The sequence below is a fragment of the Dromiciops gliroides genome, chromosome 2 (assembly GCF_019393635.1).
Source record: "Dromiciops gliroides isolate mDroGli1 chromosome 2, mDroGli1.pri, whole genome shotgun sequence".
NCBI classification, from domain to species: Eukaryota; Metazoa; Chordata; class Mammalia; order Microbiotheria; family Microbiotheriidae; genus Dromiciops; species Dromiciops gliroides.
This window is the reverse complement of record NC_057862.1, coordinates 126,417,673-126,442,149: the sequence shown is the minus strand read 5'-3', so window position 1 is coordinate 126,442,149 and position 24,477 is coordinate 126,417,673. Positions and strand designations below refer to the sequence as shown.

General features: G+C 41.9%; 1 protein-coding gene across 8 annotated transcripts in view; it reads right to left on the bottom strand.

Moving 5' to 3' along the window:
* Positions 1-24,072, bottom strand: part of KLHL25 (kelch like family member 25) — a 47,841-nt gene extending 23,769 nt beyond the window's left edge. For 2 of the 8 annotated variants that reach the window (XM_043988036.1, XM_043988038.1), the window contains exons 1-2: positions 23,915-24,072; positions 23,552-23,662 (exon numbers count right to left, since the gene is read on the bottom strand). In XM_043988036.1, coding sequence (XP_043843971.1) covers positions 23,552-23,609 — 58 coding nt within the window. In that variant the 5' untranslated portion in view covers positions 23,610-23,662; positions 23,915-24,072. Of the gene's footprint in view, positions 1-4,939; positions 5,099-8,276; positions 8,334-23,551; positions 23,663-23,840 lie in introns of those variants that run through there. The other 6 variants (XM_043988041.1, XM_043988042.1, XM_043988039.1 and 3 more) reach the window with 4 other exon arrangements.
* Between the last annotated feature and the right edge of the window lie 405 nt (positions 24,073-24,477).

The window sequence follows — 24,477 nt, the reverse complement described above, 5'->3', positions numbered from 1 at the left end:
GTGTAACCTAACAGCCCTCCTGGGGCCCATCAGAGCTTTTCCATAAAGAGGTTAGAGCTGGAGTACAGTTAGCAAATGAAAAAGCATGTTTAAAAGCACCCGTGATTATATTGACTTTCCATAACATGGCATCATGCATCTTTTCTTACCTGATCCCATGGTGGGACCCCGTTTTCTGATTACCCATTCTTTACCAAAGACAGGAAGGGGGAGAAAAGAGAAAACACCCAAATATACCAGGCAAGCTTTCCCGTCACCTATACTCTGCTGCCTCTCTCTATCCCCTGACTCTCCTTCTTCCCCCACCTTTTTACTTAATGCACTGAAACATTAAATACATTTGAATCAACAGTATCCTCTTTAAGCCTAGGGTGATCGATAAGAGCCAGGCTGGTTAACGTCTCCCTTACCAAGGTACAAGAGCTATTACTGCAGCTAAAGGAAGCTATTGAGATTGATGCCCAACTCCACTGAAATGGAAACAACCTTACTGTGTAGAGCACTGGGCCAGAACTTAAGAACGTGGCCAATAGAGGAGCCTGATGGCATGCTCCCTCCAGAGAAATCTGCCTTGCATTCCCAACAAACAAAGAAAACAAAGGCAGAGATATATAATGATACATGAAACCCCTGTTAGGTTATGAAGTAACATTCTCCAGACAGGAATTCTACTTATACACTTCTTTAGCCCCTTTATTAGGGGGTCAGAGAAGCTTTATCCCTGGGGATGTCTGGCCTGAAAAGGGAAGACTCTGGGAAGATGGTAGAGCTGTCTTTGTACATTTGATGAGCTGTCACATGGACAAAGGATTAGACTTGACTTGGGGAATGGGGTAGAGAGTAGTACAGAATTAAGCACAATGGGCTGAAGGTGCCAACTTTAGGTCTGACCTAAGGAAGACCTTTAACAGTTAGAGCTATCCCCAAAGTAGAATGGGCTCCCTTGGGAAGTCTTCCTCTAAAAGTTTAGATGACCACTTCTCTGGTATACTATGAAAGGAATTCTTATTCAGGGATGAATCAGAGTAGGTGGTCTCTGCTGTCTAGGCCAATTCTTGTGATTCTGTGAAGGGTCATCCACAATGCCTCAAAAAACCAGGTACCCTACTCCATAATTCTAGAACATGGCACCACGTGTTACAATTTGGAAAGAGATCAATGACCTTCCTGAATACAATCAATCACTACTGATCAGGGACAGAAGCTTTAGATCCTATTCTTAGGTTACTTTAATTTTTAATTTACATTCTTCCTTTGAGTGTACTAAGTGATCCCTTAGTTTCCTCCTCTGTAAAACATTTATATTACATGATTTCTGAGAGTTAACATTCTGTGTTTCTGCTGGGGCCTACCTTTCAGTGAAGACTGAGTAAAAACCAGGCATTTAATGTTATTATTCTGTTTATCTGGAACTGTTCAGAATTCTGCATGATCAATTTTGTGTACCTGCTCAGAGGACTTTTAGTCTTTCTTTAAATATATTTTATTTCTTCCCTAATTACATGGTTTTTGTTTTTTGGGGTTAAGTGACTTGCCCAGGGTCACACAGCTACTAAGGGTTAAGTGTCTGAGGCCGGATTTGAACTCAGGTCCTCCTGAATCCAGGGCCGGCGCTCTATCCACTGCGCCACCTAGCTGCTCCCCTAATTACATGTTAAAACATTTTTTTAACATTGAAAAATGTTTTGAGTTTGAAATTCTATTCCCACCTTCCCCTCCCACCATCCTCAGATGGTAGGACTTGTAGTTTTTCAAGTCTACTAGGGATGTACTTTTATGCACCAACCAATAAGGATAATTTGCTGGTAAAAATAGCAAAAAAGCAGATTAGAAAGGTAGGAGAATTGGATTGGGAGTGGAGAGACACATAGGTTTGAATCTTATCTCCAACCCTTTCTAGCTGTATTGATGATCAAGGATGAATTAATCTCCCTGTGCTATAGCTTTTTCATCTAAAAAAAATGGAATAATAAATAACTATAGCACCTATTACCCAGACTTCTGAGGATCTGATGAGATAATGCTTGTAAAGTATGTTGTAAACCTTAAAGTGCTTGACAACTGTCAGTAATTATGTGTAATAGCTTTTATTTTATTTTTGTCTATGTCTATGGTTTCCCTGGTATAGGGAAGTCATTCCCAGTGAGACAACTCCCTCTCTACCAGTGTAGATTGGTGATCGGGACTTACTGTTTTAGATCCCTGGAGTACTGAGAATTTCAGTGACATGCCCAGAGTCAAGGCATATATCAGAAATGGAACATGAATCCAGATATCATGATCCTGAGGCCAGCCAACAACCCTTCACATCATGCTACCTCTAGATGGCTTGCATCATTAGTCATTTTTTAAAAAGAAAAACATGAATTAAAGAATGAAGAGGCATTTATCAAGTGCTTATTATGTGCCAAGCACTGTGCTAAGTTCTAGGGATGCAAAACCAAAAGGAAGGCAGCCCCTGCCTTCAAAAAGCTTATGGTGTGTTTTTTTTAGTGAGGCAATTGGGGTTAAGTGACTTGCCCAGGGTCACACAGTGTTTGAGGCTGGATTTGAACTCAGGTACTCCTGACTCCAGGGCCAGTGCTCTATCCACTGCACCACCTAGCTGCCCCCAAAAGCTTATATGTTAATGGGACATAAAGCATATATAGGGGAATGGTAGTCAGAAAGAGAGTGTTTTGGTTTGGGAAGTCATAGGGATTTTGTACAGAACCATGAGGGAGTTAGATTGACCAGCACTTTCCCATAGACATTGTAATACTCATTTGATTGTGGTTCCCTAGATCAAAAAGTGGAAGGTAGGCAATGAACATCAAAAGGCAAGAAGATGGCTAAGGTGGATGTCATGGTTGGAAACAGCTAGATGTAGCAGACATGTGAGTTTATACCCAGGTACTCACCAATGAGGATGGGAGCAGTCTCTTGGAGGCCTGATAGTCAGGATGGCGCAAGGGTAGGATGGATAGCAAGAAAATAGCCAAGGTGATTCTTTGTCTTTTCAGTTAGACTCTAAATGCCTATACGTTTACATATGTATATATATAAATATATCTATACACTCACACTTGAGTATACATATATACATGTATACACAATACACAAGAACATATATTTATATAAATTTATGTATATTAATGATTTTGTACATAGTACGTGATCTAAATATATATGGAAATTATTTTATATCATCTTGATCATTATGAACAAATCAGTATTTACAAATGTGTATTTAGATGATGTGCATGTGTATATGTATATACATATGTGTATATATAAAATTTATTAGTACACTGACAGTGCATAACACAATGCCACTTCTTTACTCTTTTTTTTTTTTTTTAAGTGAGGCAATTGGGGTTAAGTGACTTGCCCAGGGTCACACAGCTAGTAAGTGTTAAGTGTCTGAGGCCGGATTTGAACTCAGGTACTCCAGGGCCTGTGCTCTATCCACTGTGCCACCTAGCTGCCCCACTTCTTTACTCTTAAGAAAAGGGATATCTATGATTGTAATGCAATATTACTGTGCTAGAAGAAATAACAAGCAGAATTATTTCAGAAAAACCTGGAAAGACTTACATGAACAGGTATAAAGTAAAGTGAGCAGAACCAGGAGACAATTATATACACAGTAACAGCAATATTGTATGATGAATGACTTACCTATTCTCAGCAATGCAAAGATCTAAGACAATTATGAACAACCTCTGATGAAAAATGCTATCTACCTCCAGAGAAAGAAGTGATATTGTTTGAATAAAGACTGAAGCATGCATGCATATATTCTTTCTTTCTTTCTTTTGGGTGGGGAGGGGCAAGTGGGGTTAAGTGACTTGCCCAAGGTCACACAGCTAGTGTCTAGTGTCTGAGGTCACACTTGAACTCAGGTCCTCCTGAATCCAGGCCTGGTGCTTTATCCACTGTGCCACCTAGCTGCCCCCTCTCACTTTCTTTCTTGTTCAAATCTTGCAGAAAATTACTAATATGGAATGACTGCACATGTAGAACCTATATCAGATTGTTTGCCATCTCAGGGAAGAGAGAGGGGAAAGGGAAGGGGCGGGGGGGGGGGTGGTGGAGAGAGAGAGGAATAGAACTTAGAACTCAAAACTTAAAAATTGTTTTCACATGAAATTGGGGAAAAATAAAATGTTATTTTTTAAATGGGGGAAACCTTGCCCCAGGTTGCATCTTCTCCAGATAGATAGGAAAAAGCAGAGGCCAAAGCAGCCTCAGCAGCTGGAACATCTCTTCTTCCAGAGGACTCCTATCTATCTCTCTGAAATTCAACCTTTGGCCTTCCTATCTTCCAACTGAGTCAGGCATATTTTTCAGAAGCACAGCTGTTTCTTGAGGGCAGGGACAGTTAGTGAAATGGATATCATTACTCTAATAGCAGAGGGGCTGGGTAACTCAAGGCTCAGATTTACCCATCTGTTGTAATCATTTGGTTCTCTCTTACTGGGAAAAGGGTAAAAAATCACAACACACTCAAACAAGCACTTCCGCCATCTTACTGCATTCTCCCTACAGACTCATGGTGCTCATCTAAAAACAGGAGAATCTCAGGACAGCAGTGGGAGAGGAGCGGGATTTCAGAGGGAAGGCTGATAGCCATATCCTTTGCTGAATTTCCCGTCAGAACCTCTGGGACACATATTGGTCTTGCTAAAAGAAACTAGTCTTGAAGTTGCTTTCACTGCGTCATCAAGAGGGACAGAGAGAAGGAAGTGAAACATGCAGGTTTCTCATGAGGTGAAGAGCAAAGTAGGAAAAGACGACATTTTAAGATATTTATTGTCTGTATCTCTGCTTCACTGCTCCATTGCTGTGGTTCAGATCCTTTTGTAAGGTCTCCAGGGCTTAGCACCATGTCTGGAATACAGCAAGCGCTTAATGAATGGTGATTTGAGTTAGCTTTTGTCTATTCAGGGTCCTTCACCTGGCTTTTTACTATTATTCTCCCAAAGACTGGACAATTTGTGAGTCAGTGCCTGGAATTCGGGACTGCTCTTCTCCTCCTGGTTTCTTTCTCCCCGTCTTTCTTCCTTGTCCTTTCATAATCTTTGTCTGCTTCTTTATACCTGCTCCAAGTTTTAGTCTGAAAAGAGGTGGAAGGCAGCAAAGATCACTCCTGATGAAGGATTAGGATTGTGTAAATCAGATATAAAAAAAGTAAGAGTCAAAGGAGAAGGAAACGACTAAGTGTGAGGAGAAGATACTAAGGAAACTTGAAGAATTAGGAGACTTTTCCTCTTTCAGAACCTGTATCAATACTTCAAAAGATCAGTGATTTCCCTCAATATGAGCCCTCCCTCCACAGCTTAGTACAAAGCTTCTTAAACTGTGGGTCGAGACCCCAAATGCAGTCTCCTGGCTGAATGTGGGGGTCATGCAACATTTGGCAGTAAATGTTTGATTTGTATACCTATTTTATATATCTGTATACCTGGTGTCACATAAAAATTTCTCAGGTGAAAAAGTGTTGCTGAGTGGAAAAAGTTTAAGAAGCCCTGGCTTAGTAGATTGTTTGATGGGTGACAATGGCCAAAAATATTCTTGTCTAACCGATTAAAAGTAAGAAGCACCGAATGTTATTTTGCAAACAAATTTGTTTTCAGAACTTGGTTGTTCTTTGAGGCAACAGATTAGCAGTTTGCTACCAGGCTCATGCTTGAAGCCCTTCAAGCTTGGTAGGACCCACTAGAGTTTGTGTTGTGCTCCCATGGCCTTCAAGATCCCAGGACCACCTCGATATCACAAGGAGATTTTTGCCTGGTGTGGTACTTCAGCCAATGTCTAAGTAACAGCAAGGACATGATGTTACTCATGACCAGGGCTGTTTAGTTATTCACAAAAAGGTTACTAAGAACCCATGACCACTCTAACACTGTTGTTGAGTTGTTTCAGTCATGTCTGACTCTCCATGATCCCATTTTCGGAGGGTTTTCTTCGCAAAGATACTGGAATGGTTTGCCATTTCCTTCTCCAGCTCATTTTACAGATGAGGAAACTGAGGCAAACAGGGTTAAGTGACATGCCCAGGGTCACACAGCTAATAAATGTCTGAGGCCAGATTCTAACTCAAGTCCTCTTGACTGCAGGGCTTTCACTATCCACTGAGCCACCTAGCTGCTTTATAACACTGTACTGTGACTACTGCCCATTGAGCAGGAGGAGAGTGGTAGAGACACTGCAGTTGACAAGTGAAGCAGGAGAATATGAGATCTGAGATGGAGCTACCTGAGGCTTTCTTGGGCTAAAGCATAAACCTTTTAAGAAGAGAAAAAGGTCTCATCTTAGAGCCTGGGTTCAATTTCCCTCCCTCTGACATGTGAGCTAACCTCTCTGAATCTCAGTTTCCTCAATGTAATCCCTATCTTATAAGGCTGAGCACCTGAGCACTGGCTCAGGATTCAGGAGGACCTGAGTTCAAATTCGGCCACAGACACTTGACACTTACCAGCTGTGTGACCCTGAGCAAGTCACTTAACCCTCATTTCCCTAAAAAAAAAAAAAAGGCTGTGGTGAGGATCATAGATTTGAAGCTGGAAAGGTCTTCACTGACCATCAAATCCAACCACTTCATTACTTCATTTTACAAATGAGGACACTGAAGGCCTAGAAGGTGAACTCCTTGAGGGCAGGGATCCTGGTTTTGCTTTTTTTTTCTTTTAATCTCAGTGCTCAGTACAGTGTCTGCCACTTAATGCTTATTGGCTAAGTGATGGAGGTGGGATAAAGTGAGGTATACATGTAAAATTCTTTGTCAATTTCAAAGTGCTATCGGAACATCAGAGATGATAATAATTGCCAGCATTTAGATAGCACTCTCAAGGTTTGCAAAATGCCTTTTGTAGGTTATGTTGACAATGGCAAATGGTACAAACAGGGTGGAATGAGTCCCAAAGTAGATACTTTCTGAAGTTTTGACACTTTGACAATGAACCCACAAGCATCTTGTAGAGAAGGGGGAGGGGAGGTCTTTTTTGTCTATTCCTGCTAGGAAGAATTGGAACTAAGTATCTGTACACTCTAGGCAAGGGTTTTGCCAGCATGTATTTAATATTCACCAGATGTTTTGAACGTCCACTGTGGCACGTGTGACTCGACTTAAAATACCGTTATGTGGTACAGTAGAATTTTCTGGCATTAAAAATGTGCAATTAGAAAAATGAATAGAAACAGTTCTTCATGATACTCCACCCTGAGTGCTGTGCCCTAGAAAGCTACTTACTTAGCCCAGATCTCTTAGCTTGGCTCAGCTCCTAACCCCTCCCCTCCCCCCTTCCCCCTTGCCCAGACTCACACCCCCTTCAGGGGCTCTGTGCTTTTCTGTACACCACATTTGCCATAGCAAGCAAACACATATTAAATGCTTTTGATGAAGGTGGTGAGGATAAAAAAATTTATCTTTCTAGTTAAAACTATCACAAAGACTCTAATTTGGGGGTTCTTAGCCTGAAGCTGTGAACGTTTTAAAAAATATTTTGATAAATGTATTTCAATATAATTGGTTTTCTTTTTAATACTACGTATTTTATCTTATGCTTTATGCTTTTAAAAACATTATTCTGAGAAGAGGTTCACGAAGGCACCAGACTGCCAAAGAGGTCTATGATAACAAAAAAAGACAAAGCACCTTCTTCTAACAGCACATGTCAAAAATGAGATGTATTTTCTAAGCAATTTAACATTTTCCCCAAACCTAGTTTTCTTTAATATGTCTCATTAAAAGCGATACACAGGGGGTGGCTAGGTGGCACAGTGGATGAAGCACCGGCCCTGGATTCAGGAGTACCTGAGTTCAAATCCGGCCTCAGACACTTGACACTTGACACTTACTAGCTGTGTGACCCCGGGCAAGTCACTTAACTTACTCCATTGCCCCACCAAAAAAAAAAAAAAAAAAAAAAGCAGCGATACACAGTGCAGAACCTGGAATCTGGAAGAACTGGGTTCAAATCTTGTCTCATCTTTTTACTAGCTGCTGTGTGACTTTACCTGTTTGCCTTAGTTTTCTCATCTGTAAAATGGGTGTTAATAAAAGCACAGGGTTGTTGTAAGGATAAAATGAGATATTTGTAACATGCTATATAAATGCTAGATATTATTTTCCAAACTCAGTAACATTGAAAAAATTATATCTCATAGGAATATAGCCAACTTTTTTGTCTTTTTTTTTCCCAAGTGCAGCAGACTTTCATTATGGCCCAAGTAATGGTGATTGCAACTAGGTGGTGCAGTAGAGTGCCAGGCTTGGGGTCAGGAAGACTCACCTTTCTGAGTTCAAATTTGGCCTCAGACACTTAACAGCTGTGTGACCCTGGGCAAGTCACTTAACCCTGTTTGCCTCAGTTTCCTCATCTGTAAAATGAGATGAAGAAGGAAATGGCAAACCAGTCCAACATTTTTGCCAAGAAAACCCCAAATGGGGTCACAAACAATTGAATGAGACTGAAAATGACTGAACAAAAACAATGGTGATAGGGGAGAATAACACCTGTCCTGTATTTGATGTCATGATAACAGTCCAGGTGTTTATCATATGTATAAGGCAGGATGAAAGTAGTGGGCTGAGGTTAGATAACAGGAATTTTTAGGGGACCAAGGATGTTCTTGACTTCCTCTGGGAGCACTGAAAACCCCAGGCTTAAGTTGGGGGGCAGGGAACAGTAAGAAGACAACATTAACAGGGAATTCAGTGATTGAGGGCAGTGCTTTATTAGACTGATTATCTAGGGAAGGGTTTCTTTAATTTTTAGGGGGGATCCCCATCTCAGGATATTGGCTTTAAATACATAAAATAAAACCCACCAGATTACAAAGGAAACCAATTATATTAAAGTACAGTCGTTGGAATTTTAAAAATTTCACAGACCTAGGTTAAGAACCCATGATAGAGAATCAAGGACTGTGAAGGAAAAACCAGAATAACTGACAGAAGTGGAGAACAGGAAGGGACTGAAAGCCTAGAGGTCACTTTGAGAAGAAAGTGCAAGTTCAGAAGGAATGAGGCAGTGGGAGAGCTGCTAGGAGGCCCCTGGTTGACACCATAAGGCCTTTGAAATTCCTTCCAATCCTGAGATTCTGTATCCATAATACAGAGATTCCTTATATGACTCTTGACGAGAGAAGATGGAGGGAGGAGGGGGGGGGAGAGAGAGAGAGAGAGAGAGAGAGAGAGAGAGAGAGCTACCTACGTATACACAAGGTCTTTGTCTCTCACTATCTCCCTGTCTCTCCCTATCTCTATCTTTCCTATTATCCTATTTTCACTACTTACCTCATATGACTATTCTGGGGTAAGTTTTTAGTATATCTTAAGAGACTATATAAAAGCAAGGTATTATCACCATTGTTATTCAATCTTTACTTGAGGAAATGCTGTCTTCATATCAATGTTTATCCTGTCACTAATGATCTTTTTTTTAAATCTCTTTGGGATAGAGACCTACTAGTGGTATTTCTAGGTCAAAGAGTATGCACAGTTTTATAGCCTTTTGGACATAGTTCCAAATTGCTTTTCAGAATGCTTGGATCAGTTCACAACTCCACCAACAGTGCATTAGTGTGCCAATTTTCCCACATCCCTTCCAACAATTGTCATTTTCCTTTTCTGTCACATTAACTAATCTGATAGATTTGAGGTGGTACCTCAAAGTTGTTTTAATTTGCATTTTTCTAATCAATAATGCTTAAATGTTGAAGAGGATATGGGAAAATTGGAATACTAAGGCTTTGCTGGTGTGGTTGTGAACTCATCCAACCATTCTGGAGAGCAATTTGGAACTATGCCCAAAGGGCTATAACAACTGTGCATACCCTTTGACCCAGAAATACCACTACTACGTCTGTATTCCAAAGAGATCATAAAAAAGGGAAAAGGAACCACATGTACAAAAATATTTATAGCAGCTCTTCTTGTGGTGACAAAGAACTGGAAATTGAGGGGATGCCCATCAACTGCAGAATGGCTGAACAAGTTGTGGTACATAAATGTAATGGCATACTACTGTGCTAAAAGAAATAATGAAGAGGCAGATTTCAGAAAAACCAGGAGATACTTACATAAACTGATGCTGAGCGAAGTGAGCAGAACTAGGAGAACATTGTATACAGTAACAGCAACATTGTGTGATGATCAACTATGATAGACTTAGCTCTTTTCTCAGCAATACAATGATCCAAGACAATTCCAAAAAACAAAAAAACAAAAAACAAAACTCATGATGAAAAATGCTCTCCACATCCAGAGAAAGAACTATGGAGTTTGAATGCAGATTGAGGCATACTATTTTCACTTTTTTTGTTTGTTTGGTTTTTCTTTCTCACGGTTTTCCCCTTTTGTTCTGATTCTTTCACAAGATGACTAATGTGGAAGAATGTTTAACATGATTGTACATGTATGACCTCTATCAGATTGCCTGCTGTCTTAGGGAGGGAGAAAAATTTTGAACTCAAAATCTTATAAAATGAATGTTAAAAACTATCTTTACATGTAATTAAAAAAAATAAAATACTATTAAGTGAAGAAAGGAAAATACAGAGTACTTTAAAAAGAGTGATTTAGAGCATTTTTTCATATGCTATAGATAGCTTTGGTTTCTTCATCTGAAAATTGCCTTGGTCCAGGCCTTCAGCATAAGATGCCCACGAGGATCTTTGCAATGACTTCCTAATTGATCTTCAAACTTCCAGGCTCTCAAGACACTAATACTTCATACCACCATCAGATTAATTTTCCTCAAATGCTTCTGTTCTTACAAAACAACTCCCCCCCCCAAAAAAGCTCACGAAAAAGAAAACCACTTTAATGCCTCCCCATTGTCTACAATCAATTCCTTATCTTGACAATCCAAGACCTCATACAATCTGATTTCACCCACCTTCCTCCAGCTGTATCTTTTATCATATCCAATAGCCTTTCAGCTTAATGGGGCTTTCCTATTATCCTCTCAGACACACCATTTTTTCCCCTGCTTTCATATACTATTCACATTATTTCCTTTAATTGGAATGTCCCTCTCTGCTTCTCTTTCTGCTTAACTAAATTCTACCTATCCTTCACAACACAGCCTGTCCCATCTTCTTTATGAAGCCTTCTCTGACCACTCCAACACAAGTAATATTAGAAAAAGAAGGGATATTAGACAGCATCTAATGGGTATATGGTATCATGAAAAGAATGCTATACTTGTAGTCAAGAGACCTAAATTTGAAACCCACTGCCAAAGCCTATCAGTTGCATCTCTATAGGCAAGTCACTTAACTTTTCTATGCCTCAGTTTCCTCATCTGTAAAATGGGGATAATGCTAAATGTAATGAATTTCTGACAGGGTTGTGAGAATGAAATTAGATAGTGTATGGGAAGCACTTTGTATAACATTACATCATAGTTATTACAATATCAAAATATTACATAATAGTAGTTATTATCTAGTTCAATCCCTTCATTTCATGGCTGCAGAAAGTGAGGGTCAGAAAGCCAAAAAGAACTGATTTATTCAAGGTCACAAAGCATGTTAGGGTCCAAAAGCTGGAATTCAAGCTCACCTCCTCTTATTATACACCTAGGACTCTTTCTTCTTCCTTTTCTGATCTTCCTTTCTAAATGACCTTGTTCCTTATTTGTATTATCATATTCACTCATCCATTCCCTCAATGATCATGTATTAAATATTTATTACATGCAAAACACCATGTTAAGTCTTGGAGATATAAGCACATGATCCTTGACTTCATAGATACAATTTATCAGAGGGACCACAATGTATATAAAGGCATAATGATACACTGTAAGGATAGTGCAGAACAGAATATAGCATAAGAGCACAAGAAAGGTACAAAATGTTATATGTGAGTTTGAGGATAGAAATACTCATTTCCACTTGGGATGGGGAAAAAATAGGGGTGGTACTGAAAAGGCAGACTTCATAGAAGTCCTAGTATTTGAAGTTGGCCTTGTGAGATAGGTAGGATTTCAACATTCAGGGATAGGGATGGAATATGAAAAAAGGCATGTACAAAAGACAGTAAATAATCCAGATTACCTTCAACAACAGGACATGTGTAGGAGTGGAATGTGAGATAAGATAGAGAGGTCTCAGAGGCTAGATGACCTTTCACGCCAGGCTGGGGAGCTTGGACTTTACTCAGTCAGCAACAGAAAGTCCTTGACTGGTTTTTAGCTGAAGTATGACGTGGTCACATCTGTCCATTAGGAAGATTAATCTGGCAGTGATAGGAAGGAGAGATTAAAGACAGAATGGAGGGATGGATGTAGGGAGCTATGTTAGGGAGCAATCAGTTGTCCAGGTGTGTGGTCATAAGGGCCTGTATTAGGAATAGAAAGGAGACAGATAGATTTGAATTCTAGTTGGGAGGTAGAGTTGACAGGACTTGGCAAGTACCAGGAGAAAAAGATAAGGTAAAAGAGAAGGAAAAAAGTCTCCAATAACATTAAGGTTTTGAGCACAGGTGACTGGGTGAAAGTACCACAGAGAGAAGTGGGAAATACAGATGAGTGAGTTTCTTGGGAAAAGATGTTAAGTTTTGTTTTGGGTACATGAATTTAAGGCACAGGTCTTTTAACCTAGGGTCTAGAGAACCCTAATTTAGGGGGAATCTATGAACATGGATGGGGAAACATATATATATATATATATATATATATATATATATATATATATATATATATATATATGCACACACACGCCTTTATTTTCACTAACATCCAACTAGAATTTAGCATTTCCTTTATTTATTTAAAAACAGTATTCTGAGAAGGGGTCCATAGCCTCCTCCAGACTTCCAAAAGATCCTGTGACTCAAAAAGGCTTAGAAGTCCTCATTTAAAGTGTTACTGAGACATCTGGACGGAGCAATCCAAGAGGCCACTGGAAATATACAACAAAACATAGTGTATTCCAAAAGCCTCAGTGCAGTTTTAAGCTTTCATAGTAATAAACTGCACAGAGACTTTTGGAACGCCCTGTACATCACCCCCAAACAACAGATCTTCATGTCATATGATGCAGTCTTTGCCCACACTAAATTCTCTGAGCACTTGTTGAATTGATGCTGTATCAAAGTTGGATAATTTATAAAAATATTATAGGTGTTCAAAACCCTCTAGTTTTCATAATGATTAACTTTTGTTTTTAGATTTTGTCTCTATAGTTGGCTTTTAAGTTTCTTTATAGATAGAGATAATGTTCACAAAGGTCATCAAAGGTCTAGGACTTGAAAGGACCTTAGAAGAAGTCATTCAGTCTAACCCCCTGGTGGAATTATTTCTTTTTAGCTCTACTCTTACTGCACTTCAAAGCCTAATACACAGAAAACAAAATAGCAGCATACTTATACAGTGCTTTAAAGTTTATGAATGAAGCACAGACCTCCCAACCACTTTGTGAAGTAGGTAATACAAATATTATGCCCATTTTATAGATAATAAAAAAGATTCATAAGCAGGATTTAAACTTGGGCTCCTGATTCCCAAGTCCATTGTTCAATAAATATTTGTTGAATAAATGAACTCAAATTCCTAGCTAAGAATAAAAACAAATGATAGACAGTAAGAACATATTCTCAACCCTAGCTTTATGTTGTTCAAGTTAGTCAAACAGCTGGTGTTGAACTGCCAATTGTTCAAACACATGCTGGGTATTAGCCAATGGATGCAATGATGGCAACACTAGCCTTCATTTGGACTAGAGCCATAACATGTACACGTGGGTAACCTGAACTTTCTGTAATTCTCGGGGAGCAGGAGTAGCAGTGGTTTGCTGCTTTGGGAAACTCTACCTATAAACCTTGGTAGCATAGGAAGGTGCCAGCCTGCCTTGCCGAGGTAGTCCAGCATTGGCCACACATCACCAGGGTGAACCCTGGTGCCTCAGAGGCCTGGACCTGAACAAGAAGCCCAACTACAGTTTACCAGGCCATTGGTCACCCAGCCTTTGTTTGAAGAGGTAGAGAGTGAGAAACCACTAACAACAACAATAGTTTGTGTGTATACAGCATAGTGTTTTAAAGTTTGCAAGGTACTCTTTACAAATCTCTCATTTTATACTCACAGTGACCCTGGAAGATTGCAGCTATTATTTCATTAGATAGATGAGGAAACTAAGGCAAACAGGGTTAAGCGACTTGCCTAGGGTCAAATACCTAGTAAGTTTCTGAGGCCGAATTTGACCTCAGGTCCTCCTGACTCCAGAACCAGCATTCTATCCACTGTGACACAAGGGCAGAGTACGATGGGACTGATATATCCCTGGTCCTGGCCACTCCCTTAAAGCAGCTGAAGAAATTGATCATCTGAGACTACTCAGTTATGATATCACACTTCTGACTTGCATCAAGCTCAGACGTGAGTGTCTGAGCAAACCTCTTCAAAGGAAACCTCCGTGAGCCAAACAGAGGAAACAGGAACATGGTTCAGCAGAAGCAATTCCAGCACTGGGCATGTGCACGTGTTTTGTTTTATGTACCAACAAACCATAAATCCCTACCAGCCCTGTGTTCTCTCTTCTGCCTGAAGCTACATACATGGCTTAGTTGACCAGCCAACACTAGACTTTTTTTTTTTTTTACTAATTATACCTTTCTGGTAAACAGTATTGGTTGGGATGATAAAAATAGTAACTGTAACTGTAATTTGGAGAATGTAAATTCAGGGGTTCCAGAAAGGCACTTTGGCTATTGAAAGGGATACAGTTGGGGGCAGCTAGGTGGCACAATGGATAAAGCACTGGCCCTGGATTCAGGAGTACCTGAGTTCAAATCCGGCCTTGTACACTTGACACTTACTAGCTGTGTGACCCTGGGCAAGTCACTTAACCCCCAATGCCCTGCAAAAAAAAAAAAAGGGATAGTTCAAAGAGTCAATTTCCTTCCACCCCTAAAGGAATACCAGGAGTCATCTTCAGATACCGAATAATCAGGCCAGAAGACCTGGGAATGTTCATGTAATTCATGTCTCCTGCCTACAGAAAGGACAATCCCCAAATCAACTTAGACTTAACAAAGTCTCAGAAGGAGAAGTCTGTCAGTAGTAGAGTTTAGTGTCCAAGGAATGGATCAAATCAAAGATCACTAAGGTAGATGATCAGGGAGGAGCATAGGAAATTATAGAAGCAGCTAATAGATGGGGATCAAAGCAAGAAGCAGATGGGTAGATGAATGAATGGAGTTATCCCAGAAGGTGGGAAAAATAGTAGGCAAGTAATATACTAGACAGAGATTCGTTTTGATAGACAGGAATAGGGAGTGTGGTCCAGGGGCAAGGTCCTAGTCTCTAAAAAAACCTGGCAAGAACAAGAAAAAGATTCCATCCTGGAGGGTCTGAGGCACTGGGCAAGGTGCACCAACGCAGAAATTTAGCAAGGGAGAAACATGACAACAACTAATTAGTGGGACTGGCATGACTAGATGGCGGCAAGATGGGAGGAAGAGGGGAGAGTGCGGGCATATTACAATGGATGAAGCATACTTGATTAAGAGTTGGCATGTAAGATCCATGTGAACTTAAAGCAAGGTCCCCAGGACCTGGGGCAGAGCTAAACTCCAGGCTGGGGGTTAAGCAAACCCCAGATGTGGGGACCAGGAAGCTAGTGAGGTGAATGGGTTAAGGGAGAGCTAAACCACTCATTACAGAACCCTCAACCTCTTCCTTAGTTCGTTCCAAAGCCTCGAAACCCTTTGAGACAGAAAATTTTCAAATGTCAAATGTTTGCCCTCTCTGAGGGGTGCCACTTTTTATTTGTTCCATCTGTTACAGTTCCACAAGCAATGAGCCTGACTAGCAAGGATTGTGAAGAAAAATGACGCACCTACACATCTCTGGCCCCGTGTTCCTTTGAAAGTTTTTGTTTTTCTATCTTTGTGGCTTCTGCCTTCCTGTTGAGGAAATGAAGAAGGGGCTATTGAGCAGGCAAACCTGCTGAGGATAACAGAGCTCCTTATACTTCAGAAGCTTGAGTCATCTCAAAGCCAACTGGGGAATCATCATCCCAAGATGGTCAGGCCACCAAACCCTTCTAAAGTCATTTCCCAGAGGCTTCTACTCTTTTCATATGGTATACCTGGGGCATGGAAAGTATGTCTGGCTGCAGTTCCCTAAAGGGCCCGAATTTCACCTGTAATGAGCTACTCCAGAGAGAACTATTGCCATGCCAAGTTTCTTGTTTACCCCTCTAGGAATTGGCAGTTCATCGGCAACCTTCCGTCACTGAGAATGTGACTCTGACCTAGCAACTCTACACTTAGACATTCTGGTACCAGGGGCAAGCACCAAGAACCAAACTGAGGGAGACCACAATCTCTCACATCTTGGTCCTCTCCACCCACATCACTGAAGTTCAGGCTCTCATTACCACTTGCCTGGACTATAACAGGAGCTTCCTAGTTTGTCTCCCTTGCTTCTCTGGTCTCTTCCCTTTCCCCTCCATCTTCCACACAGCTTCCAAAGTGTTAGTAAAGCACAGGTCTCACCAGAGTGTCCCCTTGCTCAAGATCCAGAAATAGTGTCTGTTTGCTCGGGAAGGTCCAGTGGTTCCCTCTTGCCCTTTGGATAAAGCGCCAAGTCTCCTGTTTGGCTTTTAAAGCCCCTCACAATCTGACTAATCCCCACCCCCCCACTTCCCAGGCATACTGAATGCTATAGTCCATCCTACCAGCCATATTTGCCATTAACTGCTCATGGCTTTCCATCTTCCACCTCTGTGACCTTGCATGGATGTTTTCTCCTTGCCCCATGTGTAAAACTTGGTCCTTCAGATATCAGAAAATCACCATTTTCCTTCCAAGCTCCCCTCAAAAGGTCCGTCCCTTCTATAACATACCTATTTTGAGCCCTCTGGTTACTTACTAGTCATCCCTACCCCCTGGAAATGACCTTGTAGATATTTAATATTTACTTTTCTGTATGCAGATCATCTACCCTTGCTGCCTTCTCTCCCCGCCCCCACTCCCCCAACCCCATTAGGGTGTAAGCTTCTTGAAGGCAAGGACAATTTCTTTGCATCTCAAGTGCCCAGAATGTGGAAGGTGTTTAATAAATGCCTGTTGAATGAATGCAATTAAGTTTGTTTTTTTGTTGTTTTTTAGTGAGGCAATTGGGGTTAAGTGACTTGCCCAGGGTCACACAGCTAGTAAGTGTTAGGTGTCTGAGGCCGGATTTGAACTCAGGTACTCCTGACTCCAGGGCCGGTGCTCTATCCACTGCGCCACCTAGCTGCCCCACAATTAAGTTTTAAGGACAAATTCATTAGGGGGTCGAGACCTTGAGCAGAGAACTTAGGCTACACAAAGACAAAGACTCTAACACATTCTCCCACGTGGAGCAACAGAGACCTGGAGAGGCCGACACAACAGGGCAATGGGGTATTGGAGTTCCCATTAGCTTCTGACTTTAACCAATTGTTGCTGATAATAACTAAATGATCAGCTGAACAGTTTGTCCCAACTGAAGTACTGCCAGGACCCTCTAAGTTAGGGGTTCTTAAACTGGGGTCCATGAATTTGTTTTTGAAAATATTTTGATAATTATATTTCTCTATAACTGGTTTTCTTTTACTTCCATGTATTTTATTTTAAGCATCTAAAAACATTATTCTGGGGTGTGTGTGTGTGTGGATCCATTGGCTTCAGAATTCCAGAGGGATGGATCCATGGCACCAAAAAACCCCCACTTCTCAATAACCCCTACTCTGAGGGCAAAGCTACCAGTCTGGTCAGACTATGACATGAAGATCTTAATGATATTGTGACTGTTACAGTGGTACAGGTGTCAAATTGGTTTTTACTGGTGAGAAGAGAAGGGATGCAACTCTTCTGTTTCCCTAGGAATCAGAATGTTGCAACAGCAACAAAGCTAAGAAATCATGCTATGGTTTTTGAAAGCAAGCTTTAGTTTCCCAGAGACTTTCTCATAACCCTTTTAGTGGGCATTGCTGTTTCACAGATGAAGAAACTGATCCCTAGAGAGGTGGACTGACACCACAGAGTAGGCACTCAATAAAGATTTACTGACTGACTGATATTGATTGATTGATAGTGCAAAGGTGTCTCTAGAAGTCATTTCTCTCTACTTCCCCCATTGCCTCCTATCATGAAATCATCCTGATTTTAAAAATCAGAGTATTCTCACCTCCCGTTTCTCCTCTCACCACTTCTAACCCAAAGGGGAACAACATGCCAGTTATCAACACACAAGTAATACAATTTGGGCAAAGCCTTTAAAGAGAAAGGTTTCTTTTATCTGAATTAGGTAATTGATTAACTTCCTGATTTATCACTTTCCCTGGCAGGCAGAGAGGATGCAGGCAGAGTAAGAGCTACCTCATTCTCCTCTTAGAAGAAAAGGTCTTTTTCTTTCCATTCCTACATTTTCTGATGTATTGGCAACACACCTCCCAGTCTAATGCTTATTCTTGGCAGTGGTGGGTGGGGGAAGGCATAGTTTTAGTTTCTCAGGCAGATTTCTGCAGAAGATGTGACCCCTGAACAGCCAACAGTTCATCCCACACAGAATTAGCAGGCTATGGTCCAAAGAGATGAACTTGGAGGCAGAAGAGACCGGCTTTCAATCACTGCTTCTCTGTTTGCTCATCTGTAACATGGGGATAATGGTACCTTCTGCACAGTATTGTGAGGATAACATAAGTGAGATGATAAAGTGCTTTGAAAAGCTTAATTCACTATATAAATGTTAGCCTTCTGTTTATCCCTGCTCATTCTATCCTTCCTAGGCAGATCGATCTGGGTTTATCAATCTTATAGAAATCCTTATGGGAAATCAGGGAAAAGGAGGGAAAGGAATTAAGATCAGCCTAAACTTTGGATTCCTGGGTTCTTAGCTGAGCCATTCACCCCCAGGATGTTTTTCTAACTTTGATTTGGGCCAACACCCTACCCTGACATTCAATCACAGAAGCCAGTGGTTCCAGTTTGGGACAGTGTTCTCTAGTCAGTTCCAGGTGGTGACACATGACAGCTCTGAACATCTGCTTCCAAGTTCCCTTGCCCCTGGCAAATCAGCACCCCTTCTACTGAAATGCATCCTTCACCTGCTGTCCCTCCCCTGTTATGCCCACACCTGTTTCTCTCTGTGCCCCACCTGGCTCCACTCTGCCATTATCCTTTGGCACAGGGAGGCTGGGCAGGTGAAAGGGCTCATTCATGGCTTGTGCATACTTCATCTGTTCACTCATCCTATTGGTCACACCCTGGGCAGGTGATGCCAAAGGATTGGGGAACCGGGCATATATAAGCCTGCAAGTCAATTTAATTGGGAGTTCACCAAAACAAGATTCAAAATCCTTAAATCAATGGAAGTGAGGGGGTGGAGGTAGAGTCAGGGGAGGGAACAAGGAGCCAGAGTTGGGAAAGGCTCGTTTCAATAAAGCTATTGAGAAAGCTTACATCTGTCTTAATGGAACCCACAGTCTACACACCACATTCCCCCCCCCCATGGCTTATCCTATCTTGTCTGAATGAAGTAATTGGAGGGCTATTAAAGGAATACCATTATCCTCCTCCTAATATCTATATCATGCTTCACTCATATTTACAAAGCATTTGATATATGGAATCTAATTTGATCCCTAAAACAATGCAGTGAACTTAAGTAATACAAGCATTATCCTCATTTCACAGGGAAGGAAACTATGGACCAGAGAGGGGAAGTACTTTGTCCAAAGGTTATAGTTATTAAGTAGTAGAACAAGTACTTAAACCGTGGTCCTGTGTCTCCAAATCCAGCTTGCTTTCTCAGCCAGAAAAAAATGGAGGATGAATGTAGAAGAGGGAAGGAAATAGGAGGGATGGCCAGGACTTGGTAACTAGAGTCAGGAAACCGACAAGTCCTAAGGGTGATGCTGAGAGACTCGAGAATCATAAACTACTCCAGTTACCCAAACTCTCAAGAGTAAAGATGAAGATGCTAACCACAGCCCATCACTACAAACTAGTAACAACAGCAGCTCCAGTTTCCCAAGTTGCCTTTCTCTTCCTCAGCTCCTGAGAGTGAGCAGGGAATGATATGGCCCTAAACTAAAAGCCTACCAAGTTGCTATGTAGTCAGCCCTCTGCCCTTGATGTTGGCATGGTACTGAATCCTTGGATAAAGAAAGGCAGCTGGTTCCTTCTTGCCGAGGAGGAATTTTGATTGCTTGAGTAGGGCTAACAGTCACAGTGGGGATGTAAAGTTGATAAGCAAAGGCCCATTGAAGTGATGATACTGGTTAAAGGTCAAGTGGGGAGGGGTGGTGGATGTAGATTATAGTCACTAAATGCCTCCTAGCAGGCATTCATTCCAACAGGGAGAGCAACATAGACTGTGGTTGAGATGATTCAATTACTGAATTTACCAAATTACAGGAAAACCAGAATCTCAATTAACCAATTCATTTGAGCTTGCATTTTCTCAGGACATCTAAAGCTTTCCCGAATTAGCCAGGGGTGTCTCTGAGCAGGGATTTTTAAACTGTTACACTCACAGACTGATAAGGAACTGAAGGCACTGGATCAGTAGGTAGTCAGCATTTGCATCTTCCTCTTCCCAATATAAATGGGGACCAGTTAGGTTTCTGCATGGCCCCAGGGAAGACAAACAGTGATAATGATGTAATATAATAATATAATATTCAAATACTACTTTAAGACCAGCCAGTATTATTACAGTCCTCTAATTTTACAGATTAAGAAACTGAGGCTCTAGTTAAGTACTATGCCTTCTCACAGAGCTGAAAAATTTCACTGAAAAATTTCAATCTAGATCTCTGAATTCCAATCCAGTTCATTCCAGCACGAAGTTTATCTGTTTGGTTCAGGACCTTCTATATCAACCTTGGCAAGGACAAAAATCAATCCAGCCCCTCCCTCCCCCTCCCTCTCCCTCCCTCCCCCTCTCTCTCACATGGGCAGGCTGGGGAGGGGGCATGTGACAGGGATGGTTAAGAGCCAAGCTATCATTTTTAACCCTCCTTCCCACTCCCCCACTCTTGTCCTGGACCTGAATGTGGCTTTGGGAGTAGTGAGAAGTAGGAGGAAGGGAATAGAAGCTAGAGGTCTAAGTATTCACAGGAGCCACTGTGAAACTTCTCTCTCTTTGCTAGATGACCCAACTGTCCCTCTCTCTTCCTTCCCAGACACCTTGCAGGGAGATCTGAAACAACTGAAATATACATTCACTGAGCCCAAGAATCTATAAGTAATTAGCTCCTCTTCCCCTGTTCTCTTCCCTCTATGAGCAGACCTAGAAGTAATGATACTGAATGTGAAGGTAGGTTTCACCGTGAAGATGCCACTAACCTGTCATTAGACTTGCTGAATCGACCTTTGACTCTCACACTTACTTTTCTCTGGACCAAACACTAAGGAACTGAAGGTTTCTTACATTTCTATCTCCCTTTCCACTTCATTTGAACTCAATATGATCATAACGGCAGTAGCCTTGGAAAAGATATATTCAATCATCCTAACGAGGTGTTCAGACCTTCTCATGGCAGGACTGGACTTCTATTCTAGAAACATACAAAGTAGCTTTCAGTATGCCAGGGAAATCTGCTCGTTAAATTGCAGATATCTACTTCTAAGTAATTTTCTCCTCAGCACCTCAATGAAATCCTCTCCAATGTCCTCCCATGAATCCTAACACTCCACTCCTGTGGTAGTAAACCCTAGCTGGACAACATCACCCTCAGTTTAAAGGGAAGCCCAAAGAAGCAAAGGGCTACATCCCAGGATAATAGCAGGTGAGAAGCTAAGCCAGGATAGATAGCTTCCAGTTCTGTGATCTTTACTCCCTAAAGAGGATGTTCACACTCAAAAAATACAGGTCAAGACTAGCAGCTCCAGCAGCTTTCTTTTTTATTCAACAAAGGAGCTTCAAACTGGTAACAGATCTTTTTTCTACGCCAATTATCCCCATAAAAACCACTTAGGTTTTGAAATATTCTAAGTAAACTTTATAGTGATTTGACCTCCCTTTTTCCTTACAGAGGAGGCAGTGTGATATTATAGCAGAGAGGACATCAGATTCATAGAAGACATGGGTTCAAGTATTATCACTGCTAATTCCTATTTGTGTGATCTTGGGCAAGTCACTTAAATCTCTCTGGGCCTTGGTTTCCTCAACTATAAAATCAGTGACTTGTACCAGAGCATCTCTAAATCTAGCTCTAAATCTATGATCCTGAATGTCCCTTTGCAGACCCCTTCAATGCAACAGATGCATCCTTTCTGGTCAATTTATGCATGGATGCTGTCTTATGTTAAGATCACTTCCATACAAACCCATTTCATCATCTCATCCTCATCCTCAAAACCACCCTGTAAGGGAGAGAAAGGCAAGTCATCTTCATTTTTAAGGGGGATGGATATGAGGTCCAAAGACTCACTCTGTAAGTAATGGAGATAGAACTGGACTCAAGTCTTCTTTGACTTATTTCAAAATCCCTAATCTTTCTACTACCTAACTGCTGCTCTCTAAAGTCACCTAGAAAAGGCATTCTCTTTTGCTGCAGTATACCCATTGGACTCACTCTGAGGATACCTAAGGAGCCTTGTCCCAGTGAATTAACATTGCCATTGCCTTAGGACCTCATTTCCACTAAATTGCATCTTTATGTTCATGGGATCATGTGGGTAGACACTGCTGTCAGAAATTACCATTCTTTCCTCCAACCACCCATGGAACTTTGTAATTATCCTATATTATGCACTAGTTATAGTATTTTATATGGGTGTGATGCTCCCCCTCCAGCTCAGCCTTCTCTTATTTATCTTTGTGTCTTCTCCTGCTCCTGTTTTTGCACATAGTAGGTACTTAATAAATAATGGCTGAATGAATAAACGAATATAAAACCACACATAAAGATGCTTACTTGAGTCAGCCAGTCAACAAGCACTTTACTAGAGTAACATTTCAAAGCAGACTGGGACCCAAATCATCCAGTCATCCCACTGTATCCCCAAATGCTCCAATCATCCCACTTCCTTTGGACTGTGGATGCCTAAACTGTTCACAACTGCAGTTCACAGCTGGGAAACAGATCAGAGCAGAATGCTGGACTTTCCCTTACTCCCACAATGAGCAATTCCAATGCTCTGTTCCTGGAAGGGATTGATGCTGTATAGCTGTTGTATACAACATTTTCATTTTTTAAAAAATGAAATATCTGGGTCTACATAAAGAAAACCATCTGGCTTTCAGAGCAAAGCACCACAGGATTTTAGCTAGGGCTAAAAAGCTGGAATACCGGCATTCTCAAAAGCAAACATCTTCCTCTTTCCAGGATCAATAATAATAAAAAAGGCTGTAGAATTAATGAAGAAACAACTCCCAGGGGAAAAGAGTTTAGGCTCCCAGAGCCAAACACCCATTTGCAAAACAATTCATTCCCTCACTCGAGGCTCAGCAAATGTTCTCCTAGGATCCTAAAGGTGCAAAAAAAAAAAAAAAAAAAAGGTGGGGGAGGAGGAGGGGTTCAGATGCTAGTTCTCCCTAGACTCAAAGCCTAGAAATGCCCCAGTGGTGTCTCTTGCCTGGGGTGAGTCTGTCTCGGTGTTTCCTCTTTCCCAGGAACTGCTGGCTCCCGTACATGGAACTCACTTCCAGTGGCTCGTCCCGCAGTCAAGTCCAGACCGCAGGGCTGCCTGTCAAGGAGGGAGGATTGACAGCTCTCACACCCGGCTTCCCTACCCGCCTGCCCGACCCTCCAGCAGAGCCCAGACCCGCATCCAGGAGCCATGCTGCCGGACAGTGCCCACCCCCCCGCTGCTGCCCCTGTGCCCAGCACTTTGTAAAAGGGCCCGAGAGTGTGCATGGGCAAACCTGCTTCAGTTGTGCGTCCCGCGGACTGGGCAGCGCTCCCTCTGGGCACCTTGAGCGCGGGCACAGGTACTTACTCCAGGGGCACTCCCTGGCCGGCTGGCTGATCCCCAGTTCCCGGTCCCCGCAGCCGCTCTTCCCAATCAGTGACCTCCGGTCGCCCGGACGATGCTCATGTTGCCTCCCTCTAGCTTCTCCCCGGCCTCTCTCCTGCCCCTCCCCCTCGCCCACCCCTAGAACGCGCACTCTGGATACAATGTAGCGAGGGCGCTGCAAACAAACTAGTTTCCCCGGCCCTCGCTCCCCCCTCCCCCGCCTAAGGGCAACGAACCAATCACAAGAGCCTCCACTGTGACGGACGGGAACCTGAACCCATAGTTCGCTGTCCCGGAAGAGAAAGGGGTGGGAGCCTAGGCTGGGTTGCCTAATTGGAGGGAGAAGGGGGGGAAAGGAGAATTGAGGGGGGCGGGGGAGAGCTTCGGCCCGGATTCTTAAAGGGACAGGCGCTTTTGTTCACTAAAGGACTGAAGTTGGGAAACAAAACGCAGTATAACCTTTGGTTTTGTAAAGGAGGGATTTGAGTGGTTTGGAAGGAGCCACTGAGTTCTCTACCATCGCAGGTTTGTCTCAGGCTTAGATC